The 19,157-nt window shown below is 44.6% G+C and overlaps 1 protein-coding gene across 3 annotated transcripts in view; it reads right to left on the bottom strand.

Moving 5' to 3' along the window:
- The window catches only part of Sec31 (COPII coat complex component secretory 31), a 170,543-nt gene that overhangs the window by 134,055 nt on the left and 17,331 nt on the right, over window positions 1–19,157 (bottom strand). For all 3 annotated transcript variants that reach the window (XM_075879503.1, XM_075879502.1, XM_075879501.1), the window contains exons 7-8: window positions 12,142–12,284; window positions 8,263–8,374 (exon numbers count right to left, since the gene is read on the bottom strand). In XM_075879503.1, coding sequence (XP_075735618.1) covers window positions 8,263–8,374; window positions 12,142–12,284 — 255 coding nt within the window. The remainder of the gene's footprint in view (window positions 1–8,262; window positions 8,375–12,141; window positions 12,285–19,157) is intronic.

Here is a 19,157-nt window from a genome sequence, read left to right on the forward strand (position 1 = left end):
GAAATGTGGTCAAGTGACCCCAAGAAAACTGAGTTGAGGGCCAGCATTTTTTTCTTGTGTTTTGAATTTTTTATGTTGAATAACTTCAGATTGCATGCCATTATCACTGCCATTTTCGCTGCATTAGTCTGTCTGAACTTCCTTCTACATAACCCACGAATAAAACATCGGGGGTTGAACAGTGTTGGAGGGCCCCTTTAAAGCATCGACAGGCAGCCAGCGCAAAAAAGGGTCAACGTTGCCAAAGACCTTGGACTGCCACCGTCAACGCTCAACAGCATCGCCTCGAAGCGTGCCGAGATTGAAGGGAATTCCTCTCTCGTCGGCCTGAAAGCCAAGCATGCAAGCTCGTGGCGCCAAGCACAAGAAGCTCGACGAGGCTCTTCTCACCTGGTTGAAACAAGCTCGCGCTGCCGATATCAACTTCGACGGCAGCATTTTACGCGAGAAGGCGATGGAAATAGCTGACACACTGGGTATCGCTAATTTTTGCGGCGTCAAATGGCTGGATCGACCGTTTCCGCAAGAGGCACGGCATGGCTTACAAAACAGCCGCAGTGCCAGACAATCGCAGAGATCGTTGCAAACTCGATTGCATTTGATGACGGGGACATCAATGACGAGTATGAGCCACATGATTCTGATGAGCTGGCAGCGGAGTCGGCCGATTTCAACTTAGGAGAAGTCGTCACAGCCCTGAACTACGTTCGGAGGTACGTCGCGCACCAAAGCGACACTGAAAGCAATACAACCTTCCAGATTATTGAGAAATGTGTGATGCTTACCGGCGAGCGAAAGAAGCAGCAATCAACTATCTTCGAATATTTCAAAAGTCTTAGGCTCATCTTGCCGAAAGAAACAAATTGTTTGTAGTCAAAGCGCCTGTTCTCTAATTTTTGGAGCTTTCCCCACTCGTTCGTTTTTTCCGGCTGTTACCATTTTTGGTGCCCGGTCTGCTGAAGAACGTATAAATGGGGTTCCACTGTATTTTGTAGAAAATGGAAACTTCAGAGTTAACAACCAAATCTAGCCTTCTCTTGAATTCATTGGAGCTTTTCCTGCACAAATACAGCTAAACCTGGACATAACAAAATTGATGAATTCCCAGAAAAATTCGTTATAAAGATTATTTTATTATATGGTGGTTCGGTATAAAAATTCGGAAAGTAAACACAAGTCAAACAAAAGGGGTACTGAAGGCAGAGCTAAGCTAAAACCGTTAGCAGTAAAAAACTGCGCTATCATTGCGATAGCAATTGTACGGACATTCTCAGCGGATTTTCGCTCTCGCCGCCATGTTCCGTAAAAAGTCAACAAGTCTAAATTAACAAAATGCCCCCGCACATTGTAACTTTCTCGAGCGGGTAAAAGCGCGAGAGCACTGCTGATTAAATGAGCCGGCCCATCTCTATCGCTGGCGTGTTATAACTGCCGTCGAATGCTCAAACAGAAAGGAAACCACCCATCTTGAACGAGCATGAAAAAACGTGGGGGAGGGGGGGCGCGTTGCTCAAGTAGCAAATTGAACTTCGATTTTAAGGGCGGTCGCTATCGCTGGGGCGTGCTATCTCAGCAAGTATCAGCTGTGCGCTTTCAACACGAAGGGACAGGCCCGCCTGCCTGCCTTGTGCTCACCCGTGCACAATAACAAGCACTCGCGCTCGCCTAATGCACCGTGCTTCGTCGGCGCAGGGCACCTGCGGAAGATGCATGCTCATACCAAAATGCGGAAATTCGGGGCAAAATTTCTAGATAGTTTGTGGAGAAAATTTGTTATATCAACGTTGTCTCCCACTGTTACTTTGTTACATAGAGGTCGCAAATACATGTGCTTCTATGGAGCAACAGCGGGGAATAGAAAAACTTCATTACAGTATACAGTGCAGTCCACTTATAACGATACCACATATAACGATATATCGGTTATAACGATGGGTCGACCTAACAGTCTCATTTTATGCATTGGGGCTATGGGGAAAAAAACCATATATAACGATATGTTATCCACCGCATATCGGATACAACGATGAAAAGTTTGCCGTGGACGGCATGTTTCATTCAGAATAATCGTAACATTTAGATTGATAAGTTCCTCTGAAACGAACTATGCCGAGACAAGACGAAAAGTTAGCGTAGGCGAGTACCTGCCGCCACTGCAGCACAGCGCCGGCAGCGCGTCCCAGCCGTGCAAAAAGCCGAGGAGAGCGTCGCGAGTTGGCGCGACGCGCTACAGATGGCGCCAGCTGTGTCACGTTTTGCGCCTCGCCGCGCGTCGACCGCGGAGAGGCTGAGAGAATTTAAAAAAAAAAAAATTGCGAAAAGCAAAGCGCCGCGCTCCGCGGCTCCCCGCCTTCTACAACGGCAAGCCGGCAAGCTACTCGTAGCTTGCCGAACCAAAGCGATAAGAGAGAGAAAATAAAAAAAGCGAAAAGCAAAGCGGCGCGGCGGCATCGGGGCGGGGCCTCGTTGGCATTCCGGCTGTGTACCTCTGGCTGTGCTTTCTTCCTTCCACTGCTCCCACCCCGCCGTCGGTCAGTCTCTCTTCCTCAGCGAACCCGTGATGCGTTCTTCGGAGTAAGAAATAAAGTCTTGTTTTTGACATCCTGCTATCTACAATATTTATTAATTGGTGAAAATAGCGAAATGAAGCCTGGAGCTACAAAAGGTACGTCCGGCGACGATTTTTTGGCGGCAGTCCAAATATAACGATCACCGGTTATAACGATCATATTTTTAGGTTTTCTCGATATCGTTATAAGTGGACTGCACTGTAATCTCAATAAACGGAAATCTGTTAAAGGGAACTACTGCTTAAACGGAACAACTGCCTCTGCTTCGTCGGCGCGGGGCACCCGTGGAAGATGCATGCTCGTACCAAAATGCCAAAATGCGGGGCGAAATTTCTAGATTGTTTGTGTAGAAAACTCGTTATACCAAGGTTGTCTCCCACTATTACTTTGTTACATAGAGGTCTCAAATACATGTGCTTCTATGGAGCAACTGCGGGTGTTACATAGAGGTCTCAAATACATGTGCTTTTATGGAGCAACTGCGGGGAATAGAAAAACTTCATTACAGTATAATCTCGGTAAACGGAAATATGTTAAAGGGAACTACTACTTAAACAGAACAACTGCCTCTGCTATGTTTGGTTACGGGCGTGTATCCTGCGCCCATGTTCACTTCTCAGTAAACGAAACTCCTCCTAAATGAAACATATTTTTCCGGTCCCTTCAGGTTCTGTTTAACGAGAGTCTACTGTATATCGAGGAATTCATTACAAGGGGATTCGTTATAAGCAGGCTTAACTGCACATACATCTTTTCCAGGACTTGCCATGTAGTTTCAATTACCCTACAAACCGCGTAAAGAGATTTCAAACTACACCACATTGCCATATTAGGATAGATGATAATGCAATGATCTATCCAAGCAACGAAGCTGTAAGCGGATTCATGATCAGGTTACTACGAGTGGGGGCGCGGTCTACAAGAGTGGCCAGTCATCGGAGTCTTTAGGCCTAAGCCTACTGATGACGAGACTGCGGGAAAGAACGACGCGCTAGCGCACTCATGGCGACGTGCTTCTTCGTAAGCAACAAAGCATATCACTCGCTATTCGAAACTGCGGACGGGCATTTTACACATGGGCAGCAGACCCCACAGTCAAGCTTGTCAAGCCCCCCTCCACTGCCAGGGATTGCTCGGAACAGCGGCTAGCATTTTCGCGCGTTGTCACTCGAAAATGCAATACAGTCGAGCCCGCCTATAAAGAGCTTGAGCCTGATGCGGCATCCATTCGCTGTATCCCTAAGTTCGTAGTAAATGAATGAAACACAGCGTTTAAAAAAGTTGCGAGTGAAAACGCAAAATTTTTTCCCAAAAAAGCCTGTGATGTACGTGTTTTGAAGAGCAGAAGTGATAAGGGTGGTCTCGAGTTTATTTCAAACGGCAGCATTCTCTTCGCCGAGATCCGTGGCATAAGCTGCATGAGGCACTGGCTTCAAAGTTCCGTCGTTCTCGCAATCAGATTCCTCCAAATCACCCTTGCCGCGTACTTAATTCGCAACGCCCTGATCCGTACATGGTTCCGCCGTGTCGGCATCATCATTGGCCGTAATTAAACCATCACAACTGATGTCCCACCCACTCTGCCAGGTCGGAGTCGACGACGCGCTGCCACAAATCGCCCCGGAGTGGTCCTGTTCGGAAGCTTCAGGCTCTGCATCGGGCCCGACATCGACGAAGTCGGCCTCGCGAAAACATTTTGCATGCATGTAGCCGTCACCGCTGCCCACGAAATATTCACCATCTCCACAGCTGAATACCGGGACGCCCAAAGCGGCAAGTTGGCTGCCAGGTGGTCAGTAGCTATGAGCAAGCACTCCGCAACGCGGCACCTAACACAGATTACGCCCAAGTCAAGCGGTCACACTTTCAACGTTTTTGTTGAGCGACAGGAAAAAGCATGCAAGGCCTCCTGTCCACCATCCTGACCACACACGCACACCGAGAGCGAGCAAGACGCCCACACGCAACACACATGCCAGAATGCAGGGTACAGCTCTGGGCCTGTTTCTAGTCAGAAAACAAAACTTCTCGAGTCAGCGTGGCTGGTGTCGCGGAGCGTTGGAGACAGACGAAGGAGTTGTGTCATGAGAGGAGAGCCGATTTGAGAGAGAAAGGCAAGGAGTTGAGATAGAGCAAAGAGAGGGAGGATACGAAGGGAAGAAGACCTTGAAAACGAAAACACGTGGCAAGGAGGCAGGTCGGGCAGCATGCTTGAGAGGTCCACAAAACGCGCAACTTACACGTAGAATGCACGCACAGAGGTCTAAGCACGACCGCCTGTATCGACGCGCACAGCAGTGTAGACAAGATGCAGACAATCGGATACAGACGATGTTGGCAAATGGTCAGGTCACTCCAGGCCAGCAACGCCAACAACAGTACCAGCGATTAAAAACAGGGGAGATGGCCAACCGGTGTTCGAAAGATGGGTGGCAATGTCAAAACACTGGCCACATCTGGCGATGTGGGGTGCTCAGAGTAGCGGGGGGGACAGGGTGTGTGACAATGAGTGACAACTAGAGGGTCAGAGGCAGGGTCGGAGTTTAACAATAAGAATCTACAGGCACTTCACCGATGACTCATCCGTAGTGGAAAGTGGTTTCCCGGGAAGTCGGCAGAGTGCGGACTCCGTTCGCTGTAACCGATCCGCGCGCTCAGAGACATTCGTTGTAAGTTCGATTTTGTGTGATTGAAACAATGTATATTTTTACGGTCACGCGGATATTGTTCATTTTAAGCGAAAGTTTGTTTTAAGTGGGGCCGTTATATGTGGGCTCGTCTGTACCAAGCACAGAGCATGCTGATTTTTTGTCATCACAGCTACACATTTCGCGCATCATCACCGAACGCTGCCTCCAAGTGCATCACGTGCCAGCTGCACTGTCCACGCGGCCGTGCACTCCACGGTCATATGGAGTGCTGTCAATAAGCTTTTGTCATCTGATTTAGACGCGCTTAGAGCCGTGCTTTGTACCGCAACAAGCGTCTACAAATGTTCCGAGACAATGAAAACCTCGTAGATTGGCGTTCCCACGACCGGCTGTATGATGATGCGTTTCACGGTAAGAGTGGATAAACAGCATGAATGAAGCAGGGGCACGAATTTTTATATGCCCATGTTGCATCTTTAAATAAACTGCTAAAAAATTCTTGTGCCACCAATCTCCTGCCTATAGCTTTGTTATTTAGAAAGAAGGCATAGGCTGTGATGGTATGGGCCATTTTTTTATGCAATACACTTCTCGATATACAAAAAATGTTCAGTGAATATTTGTAATCAAAGGCACACTAGGCAGAGACCACATGCCTGAGAAGTCGAATATCACAAGACGTAAAGAGAAATTGATTGATTGATATGTGGGGTTTAACGTCCCAAAACCACCATTTGATTATGAGAGACGCCGTAGTGGAGGGCTTCGGAAATTTCGACCACCTGGGGTTATTTAACGTGCACCCAAATCTGAGCACACGGGCCTACAACATTTCCGCCTCCATCGGAAAGTAAAGAGAAATTGGAACTTAAAATGGAGATTTCTCAATTTTTTTTTTTCATTATGCTCAGCCCCTCCACGAGGTTCAATGACGAAATAATTTGTCTCCCATTAAGTATTCGTGGTATCGCCTCGAAATTTTTATGGAAGCACTGTGAGGCCACTCTTAGCGTCTGTGCCAATTTTCATCAACATCCAACCAGAAACAAGAAATTCCTCGAAAAAAGCTTGTCGAAAACTTCTACAGGCTTTTTTGAACATTGTGTTTTGAACATTGTGCATTGCTCATGGAAAGTGTGGCACGGGAATGACTGGACGAATTTTGATTCTGTTTTTTTTTTTTCCTGAATCTCAAAACATTTTTTGAGGGCCTGACAATTTTTGAATTTTTGTTTATGGTCCAGTTTTTTTTTTTTTTTTTCCAAGATGACTTGTACACTGTTTCTGACAATATGTCTAGGCAGCCATGATGATCTCTATAAAAAAAAGAGAAGTGATAAAAAAAAAACTGAAATTTTCATAACTAATAGTCTTCTTTTGAGTAAAGATCAACACCATTTGAAGCTTCTTGACATGCTTTGTTACAGCGCTAGGCTTTCCACGAGCAGACCATACAAGTCGAACCACGTACAGTGAAATCTCTGTAGAATGAACCCCACATTAACGAACTTTTCAGACTAACGAACTTTTAAAAAGTCCCGTGCCGACTGCTAATAGTTTCAATGTAAAATTATTACACTACTACGTACTTCAGAATACCGAACTTTTCAGATTAACAAGCATTACTTTAGTTCCGCACTATATTAACAACGCCTCAGTACTACGAACTTATGTTCTGAAATCTGTCGCGACCACCGGAGCGGTACGCAAGTAGACGACAAAGCGAGCGGACGCCTTGCTTCTCGGGAGACGCGCGACGGGGTGGAGGAAAAAAAAAACGAAAGGGCGACTTTCTTTTCTTTCTTTTTATTGAAATGCCGACGCTGCAGATTTACAAGCGAGCGCAGAGGCAAGGGCAACACCGGAGGGCAAGGTCAGTGAGGCAGAGTGGGAGTTGTGGAGCAGGAAGCATGTATGTGGAAAACCTGAGAAAGCAAGAGAGCAGAAAACTAAACGCGAAAAATTTTCTTTTTTAGCACTTTTTTTTTTAGAAAGAGGCGATGACAGCCGTCACACTTCGAGTTTTTTTTTTTTTGGAGGCTTCATTTTTTTCAGTCGTGTTCATCTCTTTTCGGTGATTACTTATCGCGTCCGCAAAGCAAGCTGGCGGTCGCGCTGCAGTGATACTACAAATGAGTTCATCTCTGCTTGCGACAAAGAAGCGGAAGCAGTTTTCGCTAAGCGAGACAATGGATATTCTTTGGCAACTGGAAGGCAAAAAGCAGGCTGTCGTGACTAAAGAACCGAACTGCACCACAGGAATCTGGATGAGCTGGAGGCCTTTGCGCTGCAAAGTTTGTGCTGCTCGCATCAAAAACAAAAAACAAAAAATCACAGACTTTTTTAAACTAAACGTGCATTTTTCGCGGTTTTTTTTCTCATGAAAAACGAGTTCAAAGACCCACCGTTCTAAAGGTAAGTCGTTTTGGTCAGTGAAAAATAAGTATTTATGGTTAATTTTTTAGCTTTAACTATAACAACCTTTCAAAATAACAAACAAATTTCCGCGGTCCCCTGAATTTCATTATACCGAGATTTCGCTGTAGTAGGATGTAACTTGAGAACTACTAAAGGTATCGTGACGAAACTGCATATTTCCCTATTCAAGACACTTATGAGTATGCATGCTAAGTTCCATTGCTCTAGGTCAGCAAACAAAGTTTTTTTTTTTTTTTTTAACGCCACCTCCCCCCTTAAGTACACAGACCTCTAGCATTTCACCACAATCGAATTGTAACAACAGGGGGAGACTCAAACTGAACTTTTAGGTCAAAGAACGATGTGTATTCTGCTCGACACACCATGGTAGTGGCCCTCCACTTCATCGTATAAGCAATAATAATGAAACATGCAAGATTATGTATTTAAAAAGTAAATATTTTCGGTTTCATCTCTTTGCATAAATAATGCTTCCAAAATAATTCACCAGACATGGAACAACATGAAGATTGGCCATTCAAAGTAATATACACCGATGTAAGCAAATGTCTTTCACTGTCTTAATAATGTTAAATAAACAGCATATCTTTCGAGCAACTCACCTCTCCACCCTGTACATTAGAATTTGGGTTCCAGCAAAGTATCCTGTTGTCCTTTCCACACGACAACAGGAGGTCTGGGTCTTGTGGACACCAAGCGATAGCCAAAACACCCCTGCAAGTATGGACACCCAAGCTTTACACAATGAACTAGGCAACTGAATGCTTCTAGCATAAAAAGGGTATCACACAAGCAAGAAGTGAACAAAATTCCCCCGCTATGCCTCCTCAAACAGTCATGGCCCTAACTTCACTGAACTTTAGAATCATGCCATTGAATATTGCACATCTGTATTGTACATAACTGGCCTCCAGTGCCAAAAGGGTCAGGTTTCAACACAGTGGAGTTCACGCATCAGTACACTCAAGTTTCTACGCCTCATTATAGAACAAATGGCCCTATATGCACACCAATGCAAAACATTGGTTTTATTTTTGTATACTTATTTTATTTTTGTGCACCAACCTCGCATGGGAGAAGTGCTCAAGTACTTGCATTTTTTATACTTATCCTTCAGCTCCCTGAGCATTTAGCAATTACCTAGAGTGAAACAGATACTGACAAAATCTATGACAACATCACAAGGTGTTTTTAGAACTTAAAGAGTCACTGGCTTTTATGGAATTATTTTACAGCTTTTTCAATCATATAAATGAAAGTTTTGCTTTTGCAGAGCTCCAATTTTCCATTGCAGTTTTACTAAATATTACATGTTGGTGTCCTTTAAGAAATGCATACATTATATTTCAGACCTCTTCCTCACTCTGATTGATATGTGGGGTTTAACGTCCCAAAACTACTCTATGATTATGAGAGACGCCGTAGTGGAGGGCTCCGGAAATTTAGACCACCTGGGGTTCTTTAACGTGCACCCAAATCTGAGCACACGGGCCTACAACATTTCCGCCTCCATCGGAAATGCAGCCGCCGCAGCCGGGATTCGAACCCGCGCCCTGCGGGTCAGCAGCCGAGTACCTTAGCCACTAGACCACCGCGGCGGGGCCCTCTTCCTCACTCTCTTTTTTTTTTTTTTTTCAGTTAATTGAAGGCATAACCCATGCAGTTGTACTGCATTGAAACCTAAAATAATTCACTAAGATAATTTTACTAATCTATTTATTTAAAGTATACTGTCAACGCTCCATAGGGATTATTACAGGAGTGCAATAAACTACAAACATTGTACAAGCAGGACAATGCATTGACAATACAAGAGTACACAACAAAACGCAGACAACAGTAACATCACCATGTCAAAGTGTCATGATCAAGAGAATAGCTACCGTATTTACTCACATAACTTGCACACTTCTTTTTGTGATTTTGGGGCCCCAAGAAGGAGGTGCGCAAATTGCGCGAGGATTTTGCGAGCGCATACGAATTATTGTGTCACAATCCTAACGTGTGCAGTATATACATTTAAAAAAGAAGGAATAAATTGAAGCACAAACAAAGTGTACTTGTTAAATTGAAAGAGTTTGTGCGACCGGTCACGCGTGGTGTAGCGGCAATCACTGATCGCGAAGACAGATTGGAAATCATCGTCACGGCCGCGGCCCCCACCCTCCCAAAGCGCATCATCCCCGGTTCTGTCGTGCACGTTTGAACGCCCCATTTTCCTGAAGCTCTTTGGACCATGCTGGGAGAAACTGGGTCCCACGACACGGCAATCATGCAAGAACTAAGCATCCGTACACAATTGAAAAGGCCTCCTTGAATGGCAGGAAACTTGTATTAGCAAGCAAGCGCGCTCTTCTACTTTCTCGCGTACCGATCGTGTCGGTCATCACGTTGAAATACGTCTCCTTTAAACGCACAGCACGCTATCCGCTTTCTTTGCCAAAATTTACAACAGCGAGCTTATATTTTGCCGTGTATTTAATTATTGTAGCACATCGTAAGGAGCCCGTCAAAATGTGTTGGCCGAATGGCGAAACCTAAACTTCCGAAATTGATCAAGCGTGCGTTGCAGTGCGGACGCAGAGAACGAGGAGACCAGTTGGCGCACGCCTCCGATGTGGAAAGTCGTCCGTGCCGTGACGCGAGCATACATTCTCACCATAGTTGCGGTGGTAGAGATTGGGAGATTGGGGGAGGGGGGGGGCAAATGCTCGAGCAGTTTCAGCGACCTGTCAACAGGTTTTTGTTCGGGTGCGGTGTTCTAGAGACCCTAATTATAGTTCGGGGGAAGTCTTCGAAAGAAGGGACTTCGCACTCGCAGCCTGCTTGACTGCACCCGTCTGCTCGGCGAGGCGCGCCCGGCCGAAGCATCAAAATGTTCAAACGTGTGCGCGCAGGCGAGCTGGCTCGGTCAGGTCGGGGAGCGCGAAATATCAGAGTAAATTTTTTTTTCAGAAAAGCTGGCAAAATATTAAGGGTGTGCAAATTGTGGCGCAAATTATGCACGTAAATACGGTAATGTATATGACATACAAGCGTAGCAATACGTTGCCCACCAAACCAAAAGATATAAGAAGAAAGAATAAAACAGTGTGAATGCTTTCACTCGTACACAAGTAGTTCAGCACACAGAACTTGAGAGTACTGACATAACATTAGAAATATACTTTCTAGAAAATTTTGATGTGTTGCCTGTGCTACAGTGACTGAATCAAGTGCATTCCCTTTTCTTATTACATACATGATAGAAAAATGAAAAACTGAAAGTGAAGTTATTGCAGAAGTATTACTTCAACATTAGGTTGCGTTTTTGGCACACTTTCCTTTTCTTACTGCAGTACTTCTCTACAAACTGGTTTTGGTTGGAGTAAAGGAGAGAGAGATGTGTCATGACTAGAAGCCGAATTTTCCGACATTGAGAAAGCATGATCTCGGCTTCAAACATGCGCAGGCAAAACTGCATTTTAAGCCTCCAAAATCACATATATAGGCACAATCAACTTTTACATAAATGCAAATAATTTCAAGCGAGGTGCAACCTGTGTCAACGTCAGGAAATGAAGAAACTTTATCAATTATGATAAAAGAGTCAGCAGTTGATCATAACCATGCAATTCCCGCACTGTTATAAGAACACGACCTCTGCATGCAAATAATTTCAAGCGAGGTGCAACCTGTGTCAACGTCAGGAAATGAAGAAATTTTATCAATTATGATAAAAGAGTCAGCAGTTGATCATAACCATGCAATTCCCGCACTGTTATAAGAACACGACCTCTGCGTTTACTTCATAGCATAGAGAGTCAAATGTCCACTGTTAAACGAACATACTCATAGATAGCTTTCTTTTTTTGCATAACCGAGAAACGCAGAGCGGGAGCAGATATCCCGATCTATAAAATACCAGAAGGGAGGGAGCGAATTTCTCCCCTGATGGTGAACACCTTGAATATTAGGTACAAAAAAATTGAGAGAAGGAGAGAAAAAAAAACACCATGTGAACATCACATTTTCTTTTGCTACACACACACATTTTATCCTTCAACAGCTCTCCGTGGTCTTGCATTTGCGTCCTGCTCACGCTTTGTCAGCACAGCACTACTCTTTTCCAGGAGTTGGTTGAACTAGAGTACAAGGTTTAACCCGATAGAGTTAGAAACAGTCAGTGTTGTCCGGTAACATGAATAACAGTCTTGGACTGCACACCAAAGAAAAACTTACGTTTAAATAGTGATGTAGGCATTGAATTTGAAAGTAGGCCTTTATAGGTCTTATAAAATCACTGTAAAATTGCTTCCTAATGTCTATTTCAAGCTCATATATCAAAGCAGAGCGATAAGAGTGCAAGGAACAAGGCAGGCATTTTTCTTAAATCCGGTCTGACATGACATTTTAATACACTTCTTGACTATGTTTCTACAATGCAAAAAGTATAATGTGTCAACCCAAAGCAGTCACAGAAGCGACATTAATCTACTCACTTTTGATGGTGTTCAAGCGTCTTTAGTGGAGAGGTAGCAAAGCGCAAATCCCAAAGCTGCACCACAGGTGCATGGTCATCCTCGGAAGCCAGGCACAGCTGAGTGGCCACTTCAGGGTGCCAGGCCACAGCTTTACAATGCACCTGCGTGTAATCCACTGCAATTATAGGCAGCCTTACACCAAGTTGAACACATACAAGCTCCATTTTGCTAAGATTTCCAGGAAAGAGCAAAAATATGTTCACTGCTATTAATATGGTTATAAATGAGTAGTAATACAGTACTGAATCAACCTTGGCACAGCTGAAAGGCTACTATGCAATTTTATTGTTTAGACAGCCATTAGACAATCTCAGGAGGTTCCACATGCTCCTGAGGCTAGTCCAGTACATGGCTTCGGACATTTTAAGCACTATCTGCACTATCATATAATACTAAGAAGCTATGCTTATAAATACTAAGTTTGCTTTCTGCATCATTTTCACTAAGTCAGAAAGGAAGCAGTTATTTTTTCTTCCCCAAGCCTGCAGTGACGCACCAACGTCGGTTTTAACTGCCAGGACTTTGCAGGAGAGCTGCTCTAAGTATATCCACAGCCTATGCAAAAGAAGTTTCATACCGTCCGAAATATTGTTGCGTTTGATAGGCATTGTACAGTGACAGTCAATTCACTAGTGATTGCAGCAAAACATATTTCTGCTCCTGTCTGATGTTAAACAAGGCATACCATGCCATCAGGTCTTTCAAGTCCATTAGAAGGCATGAGCAAAATAAGAACACACCCAACCCCCGAAAATACTATCACTATGTCAGATATCTACATGAGCTTCTAATATTGTGGATCCAAGCCCGTGAGCCGAAACATATTCAAAGGTGCCCCCCATTCAAGACCTACATCCTGTCTTTCCCACATGATAGCAGTAATAACCATCGCTCATAATTTTTTTTTCTTTGCCGTAAAGCTACCTCCATTCCTTTTCGGAAGCCTTCACTAGGATCAAGCTTTGTTGCTACCACAAAGTTCTGAGCATCACTAAAACTGTTCGTACGACAAACAAACAACTTTGATAGGCACATCTTTTGTTAGCTTAATGAAAGCCATGACATATCTCTTAACTGACGGTGAAAGACACCAAAATGAAAGCAAAGCGATTGTGCAGGATGGGGTGTTACTCTAACAATCGCGAAAAGTTTCAGTTTCATTCAAGAGGCAGGTCCCTGATAACAGCAACAATGTACAGCAAGACCTCATCAATTCAAACTCGACTATTTTGAAATCCCACTTAATTAGAAACATTTCTCTGGTCCCATATCTTACAATGTAAATTTGACTGGATAATTCGAAGCAGCAGTTAGCACAAGCATGGTTAATTCAAAAACTTTGGGTGCCATGGGCCTTCCGATCCCGATTGTGCCGCAAATGTGCAGGAACGACGGCCCGTAGGAGCCACAAAGCAATGCAGTGAAGCGATAATAATGAGTGACAGCTGAACCACTCCAGCATCGCTGCCATCAGCAAAAAAAAAAAAAAAAAAGTAAAAGCGGTGTCCTGGTCAGCTGATATGTATGCCTCCTGAAAAAAAAAAAAAAAGGCACGCTCCAGTAGAGCAGATACACCAGTGGCACGCGGGCAGCATGTCACATGCTTCTTGCTATGTCAGCGCGTCACGATTTATCCATTCTTTCTAAAGAAAAAAAATTAAAGGGGCCCTGCAACACTTTTCGAACAACCCTATTAAGCACCGGAACACACCTAGCGATGATTACTGAGATGAATGCAACAAGAATGATGGAAATTGGTGCACGGACAGTGAACTTATGAGTCCTCAAAGGTCCAAACTCGAGCAGACGACGAGGAGAAGCGTTCTCTTTCGAATTTCACTCGGCTGCTGATGTCAAAGACCATTTCCAGTCACAGTGCGCGTCTCATAAGACATTCCGGAAATGTCACCTCATGGTGGTCTTCACACAATACCTCACTAGCGCTCTTTTTGACGGCGTCGTTAGCATGGTTACTATGAACTACATGCGCCGAATAGAACCTTAGAAGACGCTCCCACGGTGACACTGTAAAATACACACACTTTGGGGACAGTTACTTCTCTGCTTGCATGCAAGACTCTTTCTACGTCAACACCTGCGCCCACCACCCGTCGCATTGTTGGCTCGCTAAAAACTCAGCATGCCTTTCCATGTTTAGTTGCTTGCTGGCATACCATAGCCTCGTTCGCAGGCTGTGTTGTGTTCGTTGTTCTCCAAATACATCATTTCGAAACACGAATGATTTCTTTCTGAGAAAGTATAAAAAATTTTTTGGTGTTTTAGCATTCACTCGTATGGCCTAGCTACCACCATATGAATATTGCACGCTATTTCTCGCGTCCAGCCAATCAAAAGGCAACGGTGTTTGTCGTCCCGTCACATGACATAACGTCACTTCCCATAATAAAAATAGCCTATGTGTGTCGCCGAAAACTGAAACCAAGGTAGTTTGTCCTGTGAATTAAAATTATAACAGCGTCGATTTCGGCGTTGCCATTTACGCAACGATATCGGCACATTCCAGAGCACCTGAAGAACCAATGAAAAATACATGCTCAAATAGTGTCGCAAGGCCCCTTTAAAGGACGGTCTGATAGAAATCACAATGTATGCGAACTTCTGACTGGTGGTTGCTCTGGCAATCTGCACATTCGCACTGCTGGTAGTGTTTTCCCTGCAATGCATACTGCGAAAACTCAGAAAACTTCAGTCACCATGTTTTCCAGTCAGAACTAATTGCGAATTGCAAAACACTGGCCTCTCTCTCTGGCACAATAAATTATTTTAACAGGAAGAATGGGCAAACGGTCACACCATGACGCACTGACGCTGAGAGGAACAGGTGACCAGCTGTTCAAATGTCACCATCACTACACTGTTGCAGTGAAGCGTATCTTCTTTTTCGCAGGCACGCATTTTAGCTTACCACGAGTTTTTTTTTTTTTTCACATTTGTTTTTTCACTGGCAGCAGAGAGGCCCGAGTTTGTGGCAAAACTTAGACCGCGTATTGCTGGATAGCAACACTCTTGGAGCCATAAACTAGCAGGCATAGCAAATAGCAAATGACCACCTCTCATTACTCTAATATAAAAACTTGCTTAATTTGAATATTCCCATTCCCAGTGACTCTGAATTAAGAGAGTTTTGCTGTATTAAACACAATTTTCGGGATTTCTGATTGAATACATATATATACAGTAAAAGCTCATTAATCCGGACATCGCTAACTCTGAAATTCGGTTAACTCGGACTCGCGGCGTGGTCCCAGTAAAACTGTGTATATTTCAATGGGGTCAAATGCTTATTATTTCGGAGGGATTTAGCCGCCCACCGGTTATCTAAACAACTCCACGCGACTCTAGAGTCTCGCAATCTCGGCGGTTTGGAGGCTCAAGCACTGCTTGCCGTAACTGACGGCGGAACCGGAGTTTTGGAGAAACCAAGACCGCAGCACAATATGATCGTGATGATAGCGAATGAGGGGAAAGTGGCTAGGTGGCGCTAGTCACCACCCAGCGGAAGCACTTGGGCCACTGGCACATCCAGTGTCTACTAATAGCTGTTCGCTATGCTACACCTACTGGGGTACTTCATGACTTGGTTTTTTCTGCTGTAACTTTGCTTGTTGCGGCTGTGTGTGTGCACATTGCTGCCGCCGTCGCGCTTCATACCGATGGTGACCGTCACAAGAGTTAAACGGCCACAGCAGCCAGAAAATTATCTTGAAAGAAAGGTGATTTTGAAAGACGTGAACGCAGGTGTTTATCAACAAGAGCTAATAGAGAAGTGCGATGTTGAGAGAAGCACCTCAAGTGACTATGTGAAGAACCAAGCAAAAATTTTTGAGGAGTTTGACAGCGCCAAATTCACCAGAAAACGAAAACGACTAAGGATAGCAGCACACCCGAAGCTGGAAGGCGCACTGCTGCGGTGGATAACAGACATGCGGAACAGCCAGTTTCCCTTAAGGGGGGACACGGGTCTTAAAAGGCCTTAAATCGCGAAAATACAGACTTTTTGAAGTTGACATTTTCGGAATCTGCAACTATTTTTGCACTTATCTGAGAAGATTCAAGCTTCTCGCGTCATTATTTCTGGCACAAAATCAATTTGTAACATCCCTGTGAGATGAATCTGAGCACAAATAAATGCTAAAGTCGCGCTTTTTTCATGCCGAACCGTTGCAGTTACACACGAGCTATCGTGGTCATCTTGGTCTCGTCTGAAAGGGTCGTTCTTCATCTTCAATTTCCCGCTACATGTGGCTCGCCTTGATCCTTGGTTCTTCAGCAAAAACGCATCATCGAGAAGCACCACCGCGCGATTCTATTGGCTGCTTGGGGCACGTGATAAAACCTAGACACCATATTGGTCAAGTGGCGTTTCAGGCGTCTGCTTTTTCATCGGGACGCGCACGGACATGCGCCATTTTGACATGGTGCTGTCGACTGCCTGCCGTAGTGAAGAAGTTCTTCGCCACACTAATTCGTGAAGCGGGTGTGGCGATCGTTTGTTCGCTGTGAACTTCAGAAAGAGCTCCACTATCACTCAGGACAGGGAGGATAGCAAACTCGCGCCGTTCAACGGCGGTCGCTGAGTCACCGGTGTAGGCCTAACTCACGTACGAGCCCATCGGTTGTCGACGTCACTGAAAGCGGCAGTGTTTTGGAGCTTCAACAATTACAAGACGGCAAGTAAAAAATCAGAAGTGATGCTACGAGAGATAGCAATCTTTGCAACGATGGAAGGGAAGCGCAGTCTTATCACTAAACGCGCCGATGCCGCGGGTTCCTCTGTCTGACGTGAACTGCGTGACGGGTCGCCAGAGTGGAATTCGCCGCGCGTCGGCAAACAGCAGAAAATCAATCTGTTTACGGTGAACGTGCTCACCGGCCAAGCAATGAAGGCTACTGGCAACAGGTAGAGTGCTTGTAACGACGCGTCCGCAACGATGAACATATTGTGCCGCAGCCTCCACTCAAAAGCGTGGCAATCTTACGTGAAAAGAAAACTAACACCTCGCTGCTCTCGGAGCCCTGAAATTGATGAGCGAGTGCACGAGTTCAGTCTGCGACATCAACAGCTCAATCTGGACAAGCCGGAACACCGTTTTATTATAGGATGGATCGCGGATTACACACGCACATTCGTCGCACATAGGCGTCACCGAACTAGTAAGCGGCCTAGTCGGCAGACGAGCCCAAGGCGACCACATCAGCTCACAAGTGTGCCTCTGCGGAAAACATGCAGCAGGCATTAAAAACACACCATTTAGGCTATGCAAAACATAAGGATTATATGCATGGTGCCTACTGAGAAAGCTGAATTTGCAAATGATTGTAAATAAACAACTTTTCCATGCTACTGTCTGCCCAAAATGGACTTGTGTTTTTGCATGATTTCTCAGGATTCCAATTTTGCTGCAGTTGCAAACTTGTCTAAAAGATATCTCTACCTCCAGACCAGCTAGAACTGTCATTTTTATTGTGATATGTAGCGGTATTTTTAGTTTACACAACGGTAGGTGTGAATTTTTGACCGAGATCTTCGAAAAATTTTATTTTTGCCAGAAATTGGAGCCTAAAGTGGGTTTGTCTGCAACACTGAAATGCAAGGTGCGACAAACCTTGCTAAAATTATCAAATTAAAAAAAGCACTCCTACCGTTGTGTAGCTTATGTTCATTAGTACACAGGTATGTGCCAGAAGTAGCTCTGCAATACAAATTTCTCTTGTAATTTACCGGCAAACAATGGGTAATTATTTTAGTATATCTCAAAAACTAATTGGTTTAGAGGGATAGTAATTACATTTTTGAAATCAGCATCAAAAACTCAATCACACTGTGAATTTTCTTTTTAAACACATCAAAATATCTGGCAGTTCGTCTCAAGTACAGAGTCCTCCTTTAACTTCCAGTGTCGAGCTGTTACAGTCGTTTATCAGCACTCTTCCTGTGTGCTTTTTTTATGTGTGTCCTCCGTGCTTGAGCTGCGTGTTGCATGTACGGGGTTGCTTGTCCTTCTTGTGGTATTCTAATTTTTTGCTATCACATTCACTGCTTCACCCTTGCCACAAACTAACTTTTTTTTTTTTTCACATGCACTTTTGCAAAATGAGATCATGTGCACCCCCGCCGCATTACTGCTGGAGAAAGGGGGAGTTCGACAGGTTGATACACCAATGTACCACATTTAGGACGTCGCGATGTCGATATGAGAGTGCACTACTCGGTAAATTCAAGGATTTTCAAGGATGGCAAAAAATTCCAGGACTTTCAAGGGCCTTGAAAATGCATTTTTCAAATTCAAGGGTGTTCAAGGATTTCAAGGACCTGTATGAGCCATGATTTAAGCAGTAGTTCTGTTTAACAGATTTTCGTTTACTGAGAGTCTACTGTAATGTAAAACGTGAGAGTCTCAAAGGGGGGTGAACATACTTGTATCTCTCAAAACATCGAGGGCTCAAAACAACTAGAAAAATCTATTTCAGTCAAAATAACTCGTGTAGTATGTCTTCCAGGGACACACGTGAATAGACATACGACGCGGCCAGCTGCTGGGAAAGTGCCGGTTGAAGTTTCGCTTAAGTGGACCATTGATTTGCCAGCAACGTGAAAGGTATGCACAGAGAATGAACATCGAATCTTTCACGGCTGCTGAAGGCTGGTTTGCCCGCTTTAGAGAAAGGCACGGGTTGGTTTTTCTAAACTTCCGCAGTAAAAAAAGAGCACTGGATTAACAGCGTATTGCTGACTGGAAGACAACTGAGCTTCCACAGAAACTTGCTCATTATAAACCTGCCAATGCCTTCAATGCCGATGAAACGGCTCTTTTTTTTTTTTTAAGCCTTGCCGGAAAAAAATATCACGTTCAAGGGCGACCCGTGCGTCGGCGGAAAGAGGAGCAAAAAAAGGGTGACTGTGCTTCTCGCTGTAAATATGGCGGGCACCGAACGCCTGCCACTGCTAGTCA

Source organism: Rhipicephalus microplus, chromosome X (genome assembly GCF_043290135.1).
Source record: "Rhipicephalus microplus isolate Deutch F79 chromosome X, USDA_Rmic, whole genome shotgun sequence".
Lineage (NCBI taxonomy): Eukaryota > Metazoa > Arthropoda > Arachnida > Ixodida > Ixodidae > Rhipicephalus > Rhipicephalus microplus.